The following is a 14075-nucleotide window of genomic DNA, read 5'->3' as shown; positions in this document are numbered from 1 at the left end:
ATCATATGTATTCTCATCTATTTTCCGTTTTTCTTCATTGGTGCAGAGGACAATGCAGTTTATAGCATTTCACCTTGTTTGCTGATTATTTAAGCTGTGTAGAAAAAAATGCCTTGAGCTGAAATTGAAAAATAAATAAATAAATGTTTGCATAAATGTATTCAATTTGATGTCACGGTGAGGAACCCAAGCTAATCGAACTGTGAACAAATAGCAATAGCTTATGAGCTTTGGTTTGCCTGTGATGTTAATGAATTTGTTGCAGGTTGTGTGATGCGAGCAGGCTGAATGACAGTGTTTTTATAGACGCCTTTGATATACAAAAATGTAATTCTCATTTAGACGAACATAATTGCACATCTTAACCCGGTGCTTCTTTGAGACTCTCTGCAGCCCGGCAGTTCATTTCACCTGTTCAAGGGATTGTTCTAAAAATGTATATCACATTAACTAATGTGTTTATATTGAGTCAATCCTATTCATTTAGTCATTTAGTTTCAGATTTTAATGATTGTATAAACAGCATGGACTCTTTCAAACGGTTTAATCGGGACACGCGTCCATTGAATTGGCCAGTGGGCAGTTGGAGTCAATGACCAATCTGATTGGTGGAGGGCTAGCCCTTGACTAGCGAATAAGTGCACTTATGTTAAAACACTTTTCGGAAATGACGAGCGGGATGAGCGGGATGAACGCCTCTCAAAAACTGACGAATATCTTTCAAACTGACCTTTGTCGATCAAAGAAATAGACAGATTCAACAACCGCGTGGCCTATTTCTTGCTTAAAATGTTTTCAGAAGCATGTTTCGTGAACTATTTTTGTATAATACAAGGTTGTATTCCGAACAAGCCGCCATTATGGTCGGCTTTGAAATCCAGGAGAAGCCAGAACCACGTGACACGGTCGTCATTTCCGATTTTTTACTTTTTGGGCGACATTACAGATTAGAGCTGCCTGCTGTTGGTGGAGACGTATTATGACTTGCGCATGCGCATGATCTACGCTCAAGTCGGAGTCGCGTTGGTGTGTTCCAAGGCACTTTTTCAACTGGAGCCGAATGATCAGTCTGACTGCCTTTTCTGCCAAAGACCACCGCTGGTGTGTCAGAGCCTTTAGAATAAAGGGCTCAAACCCAGAAACAGTGTTTAAATTCACCTGTAACAGCCTGTGAAACACAAAATAGCGGGTGAATGTTGCTGAAGCAAACAATGGCCTCTTGTCTTTAACAGTGGCCTCTTGTCTTTTCAATGACCCTCCTTATGTCAATAACGACACGCACTGGCAACATGGTGCCTCAACTACTACTACTACTTATCTGTTAAAGCAGCAGCCTCTGCCTCTTCACTTTATGCTCTTTTGTGTATGTAGCAATGTGACTGGGAACAGAATATTTTAACTGCTGCAGAACAATCAGCTCACACAAAGCATTATAAGACTGGACCCCAAGTGGCGTACAGTACACCACCAGTCAAAGTAAGTGTAACTCCCGCGCAAACTCCATGTGACAAATTAAAAAATGTTGACCCGGGGATGGATAAAAAGTGCACACTATAGACAATTCATCTGTGGCAAATTTCAAGGCAATCCATCCAAAATTATCAAGACATTTCACTCAAAACCACAAATGTCAACCATGAGGTTGTGCAAGAGGCAATTTTAAAGGACAACCAAAATCATTAGGATACATCTGGGAACCATGAATGTCTTGACTAAATGGCAAAAATGCTAAGATATTTCAGCCTGGGCCGAAGACTGACAGACAGAATGCATTCATTGCTATCCATAGAACAAATTTATGCTTTAAGAAATCCTCTTGCACAGGTAATTCAGCAGCATTTAACAGAAAAAATATAACAACTAACCACTTTTTGACCTTTTCCCGCCCACTCCCCTGCCATCCCACATAAGTACAATCAGCTGGGTTCATGACATGATGCCGAGTAGTACCAACAGTGACTCATCATCAAAAAGTTTGTCCTCTTCCCCAGTGGAGAGGAGTTGTATAACGTGCTGATGCAAATGCCCTTTGTCGCTCTTCAGTATTCATTTCTCTGCCCAGATTTGAGGAGTACGGCTGGGTGTTTTCACCTTTGATTCCCTGGAAGTCCTAGTAAAAGTTTGGTGTTTTCAGGGGTAGCACTGCATCAGCTTGTGCTGGATACACTCACAGCCATAATATTTATAAAATATCCTCTTGAGTTTCACTTTGAGTTCCACTTCTTCAGCTTGTTTTGTAGAGCAGGAATTCCCTAATGGAGCAAACATATTGAACACGGAAATAAAACTTGTAAAGAAAAAAAAAAAAGTGTATTCAATATCTTGAGATCAATGCAGTGTAGGGACTTACTTTTTTGTAGAGTAGAGAGATGAGTTGTTTCAACGAGGTTCAACACATTGCAGCGGGAACCTGCAATGTGTGAGAACAATAGACAGACAGTTAATTACACAGTGCTGGCTTTCCCAATGAATCTATCATAAAAGAGGTCAAGCAGAAGAGTATACACAGAAAAGCCCAGCGTCCCCTAATCTGAGAATCCCTCATTTCAAAAATGAAAAACAAAAACAAAATTCAAGCAAGCTAGACCTCGATCATCTGCAGAGACACAGTGTGGCATGCAATCCCCGTAATTTTCCAAAGCATATCTTTCTCACCAAGCTGTGACTAGTGGGCAATACAAGACTATTATCATTGTCGTTAGAGAAAGCATTTTCCCCTACAGCCAAACCCCCCATCTGTCTGTGTTTCCAGACAATATGACAGCTCTGATCGGCATTTAATGGCCAGTAGCACTCCTCCACTTTCCCTTTTTTTCTGTCCTTTCAATTTTTCCAGTCATTAATCCTGCAGGAGAGGACTCACAGAACACAACTGTGACTGAATCATCAGAGTCAAACAACCGGCTCAGGTTGAAACACCACCAATAGGACACCACCGCTGAGATGATGCCTACTCATTAATACCTGGGTGTTTGGCCACCCTTAAAGGAGAATTTTGTCCATTTTTTATGTTAATCTTGATCGTCGTATATATGCATGTACTTTTGATTAAAAAAAAACGACCTGAATCAGTGCAGGCAACACGGAGTAGCTGCAGCAATGTGTGCGAGCTTCCACTGGGCTAAAACGGCAGTTGTCAGGGCAAGTTTTAGAGTGCCTTTGTGCCTCTTACCAGACAAAAAATGCAAGGGCCCTTCCATGGCAACAAGATGCATTTTCAACTCAGACATTGTTTAAATTTACCTACCCTTGTCCCTGTCTCGATCTGCTAGCTCCTAGCTGCGGTCCGATGAGTGTGTTCAGCCAGGCTTCTATGGTAATCATCCTGTCAACAATCCACGGAGCGGCGGTGGTCTGGCTATATCCTCCAGAGGACAGGTCATGGCTTTGGACAAAAAGTTAATTTCCCTCAATAAACTTCAAGACGTGACATGACCTGTCTCCTGTCTGAACACACACCAGACGGCAGCTAGGAGCTAGGAGCTAGCAGCTAGTAGCAGGATCGAGACAGAGACCAGGATACATGAATTTAAACAATGTCTGAGTTGAAAAGGCATCTTGTTGTCACGTAAGGGCCCTGTTCATGTTGCACAAACATTTTAATTACATTTTATGTCTGTCAAGAGGCACAAAGGCACTCTAAAACTTGCCCCTGCAACTACCGTTTTAGCTCAGTGGAAGCTCGTACACATTGCTGCAGCTACTCCGTGTTGCCTGCACTGATTCAGGTCGGGGTTTTTTTAATCAAAAGTACATGCATATTTATAACAATCAAGATTAATGTAAAAAATGGCCGTAATTCTCCTTTAAACATGACAGACAAACTCCAAATCCTCTCTGCTTATCAGCAAAAAAACATAGTGTGAGGCTTTTACATTCTGAGTTGTGCATCTGTCCCCAGTCCCCTTCAACTGATTTGTCTTTTTTGTGCCAAAGATGTCCGATTTGTCCTGCGTCACTGGACGAATAACCAACTGGAGGGTGGGGTTGGGGGGTTCCTTCATGCTGTCATTTTACGTATTCTTCCACGTCACATACTATCGTCTCCTCTGTGTCCCAATGATGCATTTGTGGACGTAGTTGTCACATGAGGTTTCTTGTTTCTGGGGAGGAATAGAAAAAAGACCTTATTCACAGATGGATGCCTATTTACTGACTACTTTTTGTCGTAGGTTGTGTCAGAAAATATATTTATACAACCACAAATTTTACACAATGTACAGTTGATCAGATATTAAAAACAACCGTCGCAAGCCTACAGCATTCAACCATTTCTCATTTTTTGCTCTTTCATCTCCCATGCTGCGCCGCTGTCATTCTGAGGACACCTGGGGGATATAAACCAGCAAACAGTCAGTGCCTCTGACCCTGAAAATAGAGGTTGTACCAGCCTTACATATTTCCAACAATGCAAAGAGACAAGGCCATGCAGGTGCTGTAGTGCAGAAGCTCGCCCATATAGCTTTGGATCACAGTTGATTATTGTACCATAAACATGATAGCGCTTGCTCACGGATGAAGCTCCTGTGTTTTGGCTGAGTGCAGCCATCTTGTCCCTCCAGGAATAAAATCACACTCAAGGCAAATCATGACTACTGCACCATGATGTCCCCCAACCCCCCCCCATCGGCTCTATCTAAGGGGCCGCCCGAAAGTGCAGATTGGCTTGGGGGGAGATGTGTGGTTTGGTTTGTAGGGTCCTGTTTGCTGGATCCCCCCAGAATACATTATGTCCCCCTCCTGCTTTTGAGATTGCGAGACTATTATCCAGCAGCCCCCAAGTTCTTATCAGTGGCAGCCAGATGGAGAGCACACCAGCAATAACTCAAGACTTGTTGATCGAGCAGTGCTGGCAGAAAGGCTGTCATTGTAAAGAGGTTCTGTGGTTTCAGATTAGCATCTTCGCTTTCCCCCCCTCTATTTTATAATCCAAGAGAAGTCTCATTAATGACTATTATTTCATTGGCTGTGTGAACAGCTTGAAGGGTTTACAAAGACAGCAGGGAAGAAAAAATGACATGGCAAACATAGCATTTTGTCTGAGACGCTTTGTCTAAGCATGTGTCTGTTTTCCTACCCGTTTCTTTGGCTTGATGCATATTAGTGCATATTTAAAGATTGTAATAAGAGTCACTCTACACTGTAGTGGAAGAGTATTACTGTTAACCCATCAGACCGAATCTAATCAACTGCAGTAAGGCAAACTGTGCATGGGGGGCTGTGTGCATGATGCGTCTGGCCACAAACAATAGAACATGACAAGAGTGAATTGGACACAACACTGTCCTCTAGTGCCGCTCAACGCTCGCAGCTAGGGGGTGGGCTACACTGAAACAACCATACTGTTATCCGGTGGGCGCATGCAGTAAATACGCACAGGGATACCACACTAGTTGGAGAACAAATACATGTCCATGTGTCTTTTCCCTCCCAGTGATAAGCTGAGGACAAAACTATGATGGTGTGTTAACAAAAACTGTTGACTGCTTCACCAGCCATCTGATGTCACTGCCTGATGTCACTAAACACAACAGACGCTCCCTGCAGACAAACTAAAGATATAAAGTCTATTTACATACATGTTACTGGTAACAGAGCTGCTTAACTTTAAAACCAGATTGTATTAAATTTGTTTGTTAGTAAAATAGGAAATTATAAATAATGTGGTCCAAAGGTTCTACTTAAGATGACAGCAGTTTTAAGAAATAGTCAAACATTTTGGAAAATAAATGTATTATGCTATTGCTGAGAGTAAGATGAGATTATTGATAGCACTCTAATGTTAGAGAAAGACATATCTCTGGCTAAAGGCCAATTAGCTTAACTTAGCACATAGACTGGAAACAGCTACTTGTTTGTTTTTTATCCATAAAAATAATTAACAAAATGATTTTGTTACATTTGGACAGTGCCGGCCTAGCATTTCATCTTTATAATGTGCAGTGTTTATGCTATGCTAAGCTAATAGTACTCCAGCTTTAGCACAAATAGTCTCCATTGCCAGACCTTCCTCCACAGCGCTGTGGAAGAGGGTCTGGCTAGTCCACACAGTATTCCAGGATGGGAAAAAAAGGGCTCTGGTTTAATGGCATTTCTTCAACCAATTACAAGTGTCTTCACGCTGTTCACCGGATGCAATAGCGTAGAGGTGCCTCTGCAAAACAGCTTGTTCTGGTGGAACATGTGCTCGTTCAAAAGTTGTATAAGTCGTAGGGGTGGGAATCACCAGACACCTCCCAGCAATACCACCACAAAACTTATTATTGTGATTTTAAACATATTGCAATTTATAAACTTTTTTCCAACTTCTTATTTTTCCTAATTTCAAATGATACCCCAAAAGGAAACTTTGTCAACATTTGTTTTATCTAAAAAAATATAAATTTCTCTGTTGGTTCATATCACTTCAATTTTATTGCTGCAAAACAAAATTGTTAAGCAGACAAACACATACAGTATATAATAAAAGATTGATACTTGACGCCTGTGTATCAATCCAGTATTGACACTGAAAATATTGTGATACTATGTTGGATTGATTTGTTCCCCCACCCCAAATAAGTCGTGCAACAGAAAACTCAGATTGGACAGATGGTCTAGCTAGCTGTCTGGATTTACCCTGCAGAGATCTGAGGAGCAGGTAACCATAGTCCTCAGATATCAACCTGAGTTCAGAATGCCAACACAAATAAAGTGGAAGGACATCCAGCCAAACATGAGGGACATCCAGCCAAACATGAAGGACATCCAGCAGCACTGGAGCAATCCCCTTAATGAATTATAGTAGGTATTGACTACAGAATGAGTGGATAACATGGAAGCAGCTAGCATGGCTACGGGTCAGACAAACTACATAGAACTTGGTGGATTTTCTGACCTCTTTGGTTTTTGGTGTAATAAAACAGGCGGCTGCATGTTCACAAAATTTCTGTTGAATGCCAAATGTTATGACACACCATTTAAAATCTGTTGGACAAACAATAAGCCCAAGGAGATGCCAACCCAACTGGTTACTCAATATCTTGAAATAATCTCAGTAATTGTGAAGAAATCACATTACACTCAAGTGTTTTTCAAGCCAAGAACTATTTTCCCCAGAGAGCAGAAAATCAAGTGCTGAAGTCTGAGCTTTTTTGCTCAATTACAGGCCCTGTAATCCTTTATATAATGTGTCTGAGGCCTTTGTCACGCAGCAGGTCCAGCACACACTGCCAGTGTAACAACATAACCCTAGCCCATTTGAACTCACCAGTTCAAACACATTATACTTGCATCATTAAGAGAGTTATGGTGGTTATTACACGCTACTCTCTGTGAGAACGTCCAGATGCTCTTTTTGTCAAGCTCAGGATCAAAGCTAACGGGAGGGGGGTTGATTTTGTATCCATCAGGCACTTGGAGCCTCCGCAATGACGTGGCAAACCACGAAAGAAACTAAATGGAGTCCCAGCTGGCCCCACACCAGTGTGAGTCAAAAGGCCAGGGGGAGGAGGAGAGAATGCTTCAGGCTCGATTAGGCCCACATCCTATCTCTTTTTGCAGCCACTGAGCTCCATCACCTCGAGTCATTAACACCAAATTCACAGCTGCCACTCTGGAGCCTTAGCAGGTGGAGGCTGCATTTTGCTGTTTTTTTTGTAGGGACAGGGTGACAAACAGGGGTGGTGTGCAAAAATGAAATAAATCACATACAGTACCTCAATAACAGCCTGTACTTTACGCACAGCGTCATTTTTTCATTCCAGAGTTTGCAGAAAACCTTCCTTCACATCTCGTGACAAGGAGAGCAGAACTGACGTTTGCATGCCTCAGGAGATGGGTAGATATGAGTGCTGGCAGAGATACAACCCCACCCTTTTTTTCCTCACGCTGCTGAGCAGACCAGCATACACCAGCCCCCTGTGGCTGTGAACAGGCTGAGAGCAACTTTGGGTCACCTCTGCTGGCCTGAAATGTTTCTACACTGTCCAAAACTCCACCAGCTTTTTGTTTTGGATGAACACATGAGACAGAAAGAAATGGAAGGGTAAAGAAGAGATGGAAGAAGTGATGTGAGGCGGGGTTTAGAGGAGAGGGGACGGACAGATTGGGATGCAGAGAGTTAAAGATAAGCAGATAGCCGGTGTGTGACTGGGAGTGACAGTGACCGAGTCTAATGCAAAGATACACAGCCTGGGTGCAGCCCCTGTAATGGCTCTGCACGAGTAATTTGTCACTCCACGTGAAAAGCAAACAGCAGGGAAGGCAATGGCAACACTTTGCTCTGACACTTACCATCGGCCATGGATGTCTCACCAAGCTTTTCCATCTGTCTACACAACTGGTCCAGCCCACTCCTCTGGTCAAGAGACAGAATACAAATATGCCTCTGAGAGCAAATTGAATACACATTTGTTCTGCAATTCATTTGTTGTCAATCCCATTTCAGCTCACAAAAGACAGAGGTTATATAATTTGGAGATGATATGATCCAATATAAAAGCAGGGCGACCTCCCCATGTAGGCTGAGTCCTTTGCAGCGGCCCGGGGTTCGAATCCAACCTGCGGTCCTTTGCTGCGTGTCATCTGCCATCTTTTTCCCACCGTTCCTGTCTATCCACTGTCACTATCAAATAAAGAGAAAAGCCTCCCCCCCTAAAAAATATAATAATCAAAAAAGATAAAAGCAAAGGCAACATAACTCACTGAAATCTCTGTATGAAAAACTGTTTTCATTTGTTGGCCGGTTCAGAAACATTAACACACTTTGCAACAAACGCAGTTTTGAAATCGGTCGGTTCAATTACAGCATAAGAATCACAGGATAATGTCAACAAAATTATTTTTCACAACTGTTCTATAAACAGAAAAGTTACGCCTCCACAAAAACAAGGTGCTGGAAAATGGAAATTGACAATCCACCATTTTGGAGTAAATGACAAGAGGAGTGCTTTGTAAAAATGATCTAATATGGTAGCACTGCCATCTTGTGGGTGTTTCGTACGCTACACACAAACTTCTGCTCTTTACTGACAGCAGTTGTAAGGGCAAAATATACATCATGGACATGGACATTCTGAAAATAATTTACTAAATCAATTTAAGAAAAAGGCTAAACTGCTACATAAAACATAAATATCAATCAAAACAAAGGAACATGTTTTTGTAAAAGGCATTATGTTTCACCCCAACCACATACAATTAGAAATTCATCAACCTAATAAAATGCCCTCTGCTGCGCCCCCCATCTGTTGCATGTGAGAATGCAACAACCTCTGCCTTTTCCCTGCGATGGGCAGAAGCTCGCCGCTAGCTTTCATATGGTCTATTTTCCTGGACAGGTCAGCGTCGCTGTCTATGACCAGGGTGCACCTGTTGGCGTAGCTGACCAGTGTCTCTTCTCCTTGGCGAAACATGCCCACCAGGGGGACCATGTCTTTGCCGGCCAGATGGAGCTCGGCAATCGATGCAGTGTTGGCGATGGTGTTCCGGTCGATTCCAAGATGGCGGAAGGCTTCGCTCATGCTTTTCTTCTTGATGAAGGCTGACAGGACTTGTTTGTAGCGGTGGATGACATACTGGACGCCGGTGGCTGGTGGAATGAATGACAAGGCATGTTATTACATGGTTATTACAGAAGTGATGAAGAATCTTTATGCCATCACAAATGCAAAAGTCTTAATCAGCTTGTGCAAAAGTAATAAAATCTTTTAACTTGAAACTTTTATAATGCCATCTTTACAGTCCTTTTAACTAGCCGTCGTAGTTTCCAATGAACAGTAGTGAAAATACCTTCATCTTTCGTCCTTCCCAATTTTTATTCTCTTTACACGCTTTAGCCTACTCCAATTTAATACAAATTCAAATCAAAAGGACGTGCTCTAATTCACAAACTCGAGTCAAAGTTTTTCTTACACACTTTTAACAGGGAGGTATATCTACATCTATCTAACTTCACACTTTCTTTTGCTGTGACAACAACATAACTGGTCTGATTACTCCGTGTTTTTAAATGTACTAGGTGGCATTTTTTCTGCCCTTACATGTCCACAGTCCGTGAGGGGAGTGCCCCTTCATGAATGAATGAGGTCATTCCAGAGTAGGATCTGATTGGTCCTGATTAGTCAACCAAACTAGTTAAGGTTATGGTTGAGGTGAATGTGGAAATTTATCGGAGGAAAGTCTAAGACCAAAACGTTTTTTCTAATTAAAGAATTGCTTGCGTAATGGTCAGTGTGCGGGATTCTTTCTAAGCGGTGACCATATATACGGTAATAATGCTTTTTAAGAATTATATCAGGTACTGACTTGAATTATCGGTGAACGGTTAAATGTGTATATGTTTACAAATGGTCAGTGAGCACACTTACACGTTAAACAAATAATGACTAGCTTTAGAATGACAAGACATGATAATTACCCCTCTTCCTGCTGTAGTCCTTCCCTTTTCTTGATCTTTTCTTGTCCTTGTGGTGTTTCTTCCTTCTGTATTCACTTGACGCCGCTGAAACTTCTGACGAATCCGACGCTTCAGAGCCGCTGTTGCTGCTGTCAGAGGAACAAGAAGAAGCTTTTTCTCTCTTCCGAGATTTGTTTTCCGAGTGCTGCACTTTGCTGGGTTTAGGAGCTGCATATGATCAACACAAATGACACGAATGACATGAAAAAAAAGCCCACTCAGTTGATGTTTTAAAATCTGGACTGAAAACCTGCCTCTACTCATTATACTAGAGCCAACCATGACACACCATCCTTTCTGCATCCTTCCCAAACAAACCTTTTCACTCATTCTCCTATGTTGCTGGTTTTGTTTTGTTATTATTGTTATTTCTGATAAATGCTGTTCAGTTGTTTTGTTGCCGTTTGTTATTTCTGTGTTCTTTTAATTGTAAAGTGCACTGAGAAAATGTTTAATGGTGATTTTACACAGAATAAATGTGATTGATTGATTGATTGATTGATTAATAAGAGCACCCAACCACTTTGGACACTGACCTTCAGTTACTGGACTGGGTGATGCAAAGGTTGGCATGGTGCGGTTACTTGTGAGGTTTTCAATCTGGCTCCTCAGGAACTTGCGGTCCTGCATCAGGTCCTCCACCTGCTTCTCCAGTGCAGTGATGCGCTCCTGTTTGCTCTCCAGCATGCACTGCAGCTTGGTGATGGTCAGCACCACCCGCGGGGGAAGGCTTTCCTGATGTGAGGCAGCTAGAGCAAAGGCAAGTTTGAGTGTGTGAAAATAACTTCTTCAAACAATTTCACTGGCATCATTTTTGTTTTGTGGAAAAAAATATTTTTTTGGTGGTGTAACATTAATGAAGCAGAGACATGAGCATCATAAGATGCAAGACCCTTGCCAACGACTGTGTGTCAAAAGAAAGCAGTGTAATTGTTTTATGGCATAAAACAGAAAGTGTCCAGATTTCTTCAACCTCAGGTAAAGAAGAAACTTGTTTCAAGTTGGCAGCTGCTGGTTCAAGGGAAAGATGAATTCCCAATTGAATTAATAAGAACGTGTGTACGTAAAATGAACTACTGACATGAAGCCCCAAAATTGCACCTGGCATTCCACATTTGAATGCAGACTGCGTACACTCTGCAACTCTGGGCCACAAGCATCTTAAACAGGGGCCCAAAGACTGAGACTACACCTGGAACCTTTGTTTTATTGCACCAAGTTATAAAAATGTGTGTACCGACGGCATACTGGCACAAAAAGGCAGCAGATACAGTGTGAAAGTGCTCTCACCGGACATGGCACTGCTGGGTGTGTTGTCCTGAACAGCATCTGCCGAGGCTCCCGTTTGAAAGTTCTCCCACTTGATGATGCGGAGGTCGTCTTGTTCCTGTTTCAGCCAGATCGGAGAGGTCAGCCTGTCTTTGCACCTGACAGAGCTGGAGTCGATCTCTACGCAGGGGGAATAACCGGACGGCTCCTGCTGCCACACGGACGACATCACTTCAAACCTGGGAAAAAAAGAGAGGGAAATTTTGGGCACAGTTGCAGAAAATGTTTTTTTTTTACATCCCAAAGAAAAACAATTGTTTATTCTTAACATTTCCATTTTGTAAATGTAATTGGTTTCTATTGTAATGACCAAAAAAATGTATGTGGAGGTGTAAGCACAGACTGGGGTATACTGTACTTGTTTGTTAAAAAATGACTCAATGTGGTAATGATTCAGAAAGTAAGCAACAGTTAATTACAGCCAAAACATTCAAAGCAAGGAACTCCTCTCTCAGAGTCTATCGTAACACAGAGATTAGGGCTACAAAATATCTTGTTTTGTTTTTTAAAATCATCATTGCAATATCAACTGGCGCAATAAACACATGGTGAAAGACACACAGATTTTGTGTGTGTGTTGAAAGAAAATATCAGTAATAAATGTAAGGATTATGAATCCGGGTTGGTGCCTTTTATGTTCAACTGAATGTTCAATTTGTTCAATAAAAGAGTGTTGGGAATGACTTCCTTTCATTTGTTTTCAAGTTCACCAAGCAATTTGTTGCATTTCAGCAGAATACTGAACGCAGCAAAAATGCTGAACGGAGTACACTTTAATATCTGTTTATTTATTGCAGTAATATCGTTATCGGGATATTCAACGTTCTCGCAGATCACATATTTTCCTCATTTTGCGCAGCCCTAATGGAGCAGTTTTTGTCCCCTCAAACTTCTGGTTTTAAAGTGGTTATCAATCAGCTATTAAACTTGGACTCAAGCTGTTTCCATAGCAACAAGACACATCTCATAATATATGATCTGAATCTTGTAAGTACCAGATAAAGTCTAATAATTGAGATCTTTTATAAAATATAGATCTTGTAATTATAAGATGCTACATCAAAATTTAGATAGAGATTTGAAAATACTACATGATTCTTCATGCTAGGAGGCACGATTAATGATTGTGTAGCATTTATTTAACGCTTGAATTGGTGCGTCATGATTGAATGCATTGTGTGACATAAAGCGCTCTGACTCGACATTAAAATAATAAAGCTTATTCATCATGCAATGGACCATCAAGTCACTAACATATCATACAAACAAAGACCAAATGCAGCAAGCTTGGGACACAAAGTTATACGATAGGCCTAGCTAGTTTTATATTGCTTTTTTGTTTTTACAGTTCACTGGTTTACGACAGGTTTAATGACATGACATGAACGCATGACTTTGACTTAACCGTCACATATCAATTATTCTGTAAGGCTTAATGATACGCATACAGGTCATTTTATACAAAAGTGCATTGTATTCAACAAAGAAAAACAATTGGAGGTCTTATCTTGTAGTTATGACGTTGGTATCTTTTAAATTACAATGTTATAGTTAAGAGACTTCACTTCATAATTACAAAATATGGATGTCATAGTTACAAGAACAGGTGTTATGCTGTATTCTGTGACCCATCAGATTATGTTTTTTAAGATACTTTCATTCCACTACCAATGTTTTTATCAAACTATTGCATGCTTGTTTGGGACAGCTGTTACCAAACAAGGTGTAACCATATGAATTTGCCTTAAACATGGAATTTGTATTGTCAGGGGAGGAGTTGGCTTATGCAAGTACTATATATATATATATATATATAGGGTCACAATTGTTTGGATAACAGTAAATACTGCGGGAGGAGAATTTTTGCCATTAGCAATCAGAAGACACTTTTCTCACAACTGTGAGATATTAAATTCAAATGATAAGATACCAAAGTGATAATAACAAGATAAGGCCTCCATTCTTTTAAAAATGGGTGCATACATTGCATACACTTCTGTTTGGTACATTTACTTTCCTAAGTTACCTCGGTTTTGCTGACTATCTTTGGAGAATTAATTTCTAAACATCAGTGGTCAATCAGAATTTATAGTGAAGTACTCATCTACATTAATTTATACTGTATTTAAATTTCTGCATGGAAACAAAGCATCAATTGATGCTTGTGAAACGCGAGTTATTAGAACTGCGTATGAATTAAGAGTGACTACTGCTTATCTGAATAAGAACAATACACTAATCACCGCAAGGAATGAGGTGTTTGCATCATTTGAATGACATGTCCTCATGCAATTAAATAAACATATTT

At 41.0% G+C, this 14075-nt stretch overlaps 1 protein-coding gene and 1 long non-coding RNA gene across 4 annotated transcripts in view; both read right to left on the bottom strand.

Annotated features, from left to right (window-relative positions):
- Positions 1-572: 572 nt before the first annotated feature.
- LOC116671894 (uncharacterized) lies at positions 573-5735 on the bottom strand. Its single transcript, XR_004327397.1, has 4 exons — positions 3876-5735; positions 2351-2410; positions 659-2252; positions 573-601 (listed from the first exon to the last, which is right to left on the bottom strand). It is a non-coding gene; the product is annotated as an uncharacterized LOC116671894 (long non-coding RNA).
- A 1904-nt stretch (positions 5736-7639) lies between these two features.
- Positions 7640-14075, bottom strand: part of LOC116671888 (coiled-coil domain-containing protein 106) — a 9194-nt gene continuing 2758 nt past the window's right edge. For all 3 annotated transcript variants that reach the window (XM_032503343.1, XM_032503344.1, XM_032503345.1), the window contains 4 exons: positions 11729-11946; positions 10975-11187; positions 10400-10606; positions 7640-9571 (listed from right to left, as the gene is read on the bottom strand). In XM_032503343.1, the coding sequence (XP_032359234.1) occupies positions 9192-9571; positions 10400-10606; positions 10975-11187; positions 11729-11936 (1008 nt within the window). In that variant the 5' untranslated portion in view covers positions 11937-11946 and the 3' untranslated portion in view covers positions 7640-9191. The remainder of the gene's footprint in view (positions 9572-10399; positions 10607-10974; positions 11188-11728; positions 11947-14075) is intronic.

This window comes from Etheostoma spectabile, chromosome 22 (genome assembly GCF_008692095.1).
Source record: "Etheostoma spectabile isolate EspeVRDwgs_2016 chromosome 22, UIUC_Espe_1.0, whole genome shotgun sequence".
Taxonomy (NCBI): domain Eukaryota; kingdom Metazoa; phylum Chordata; class Actinopteri; order Perciformes; family Percidae; genus Etheostoma; species Etheostoma spectabile.
Note: the sequence above shows the minus strand (reverse complement) of the source record. Positions and strands in the feature narration are given on the sequence as shown.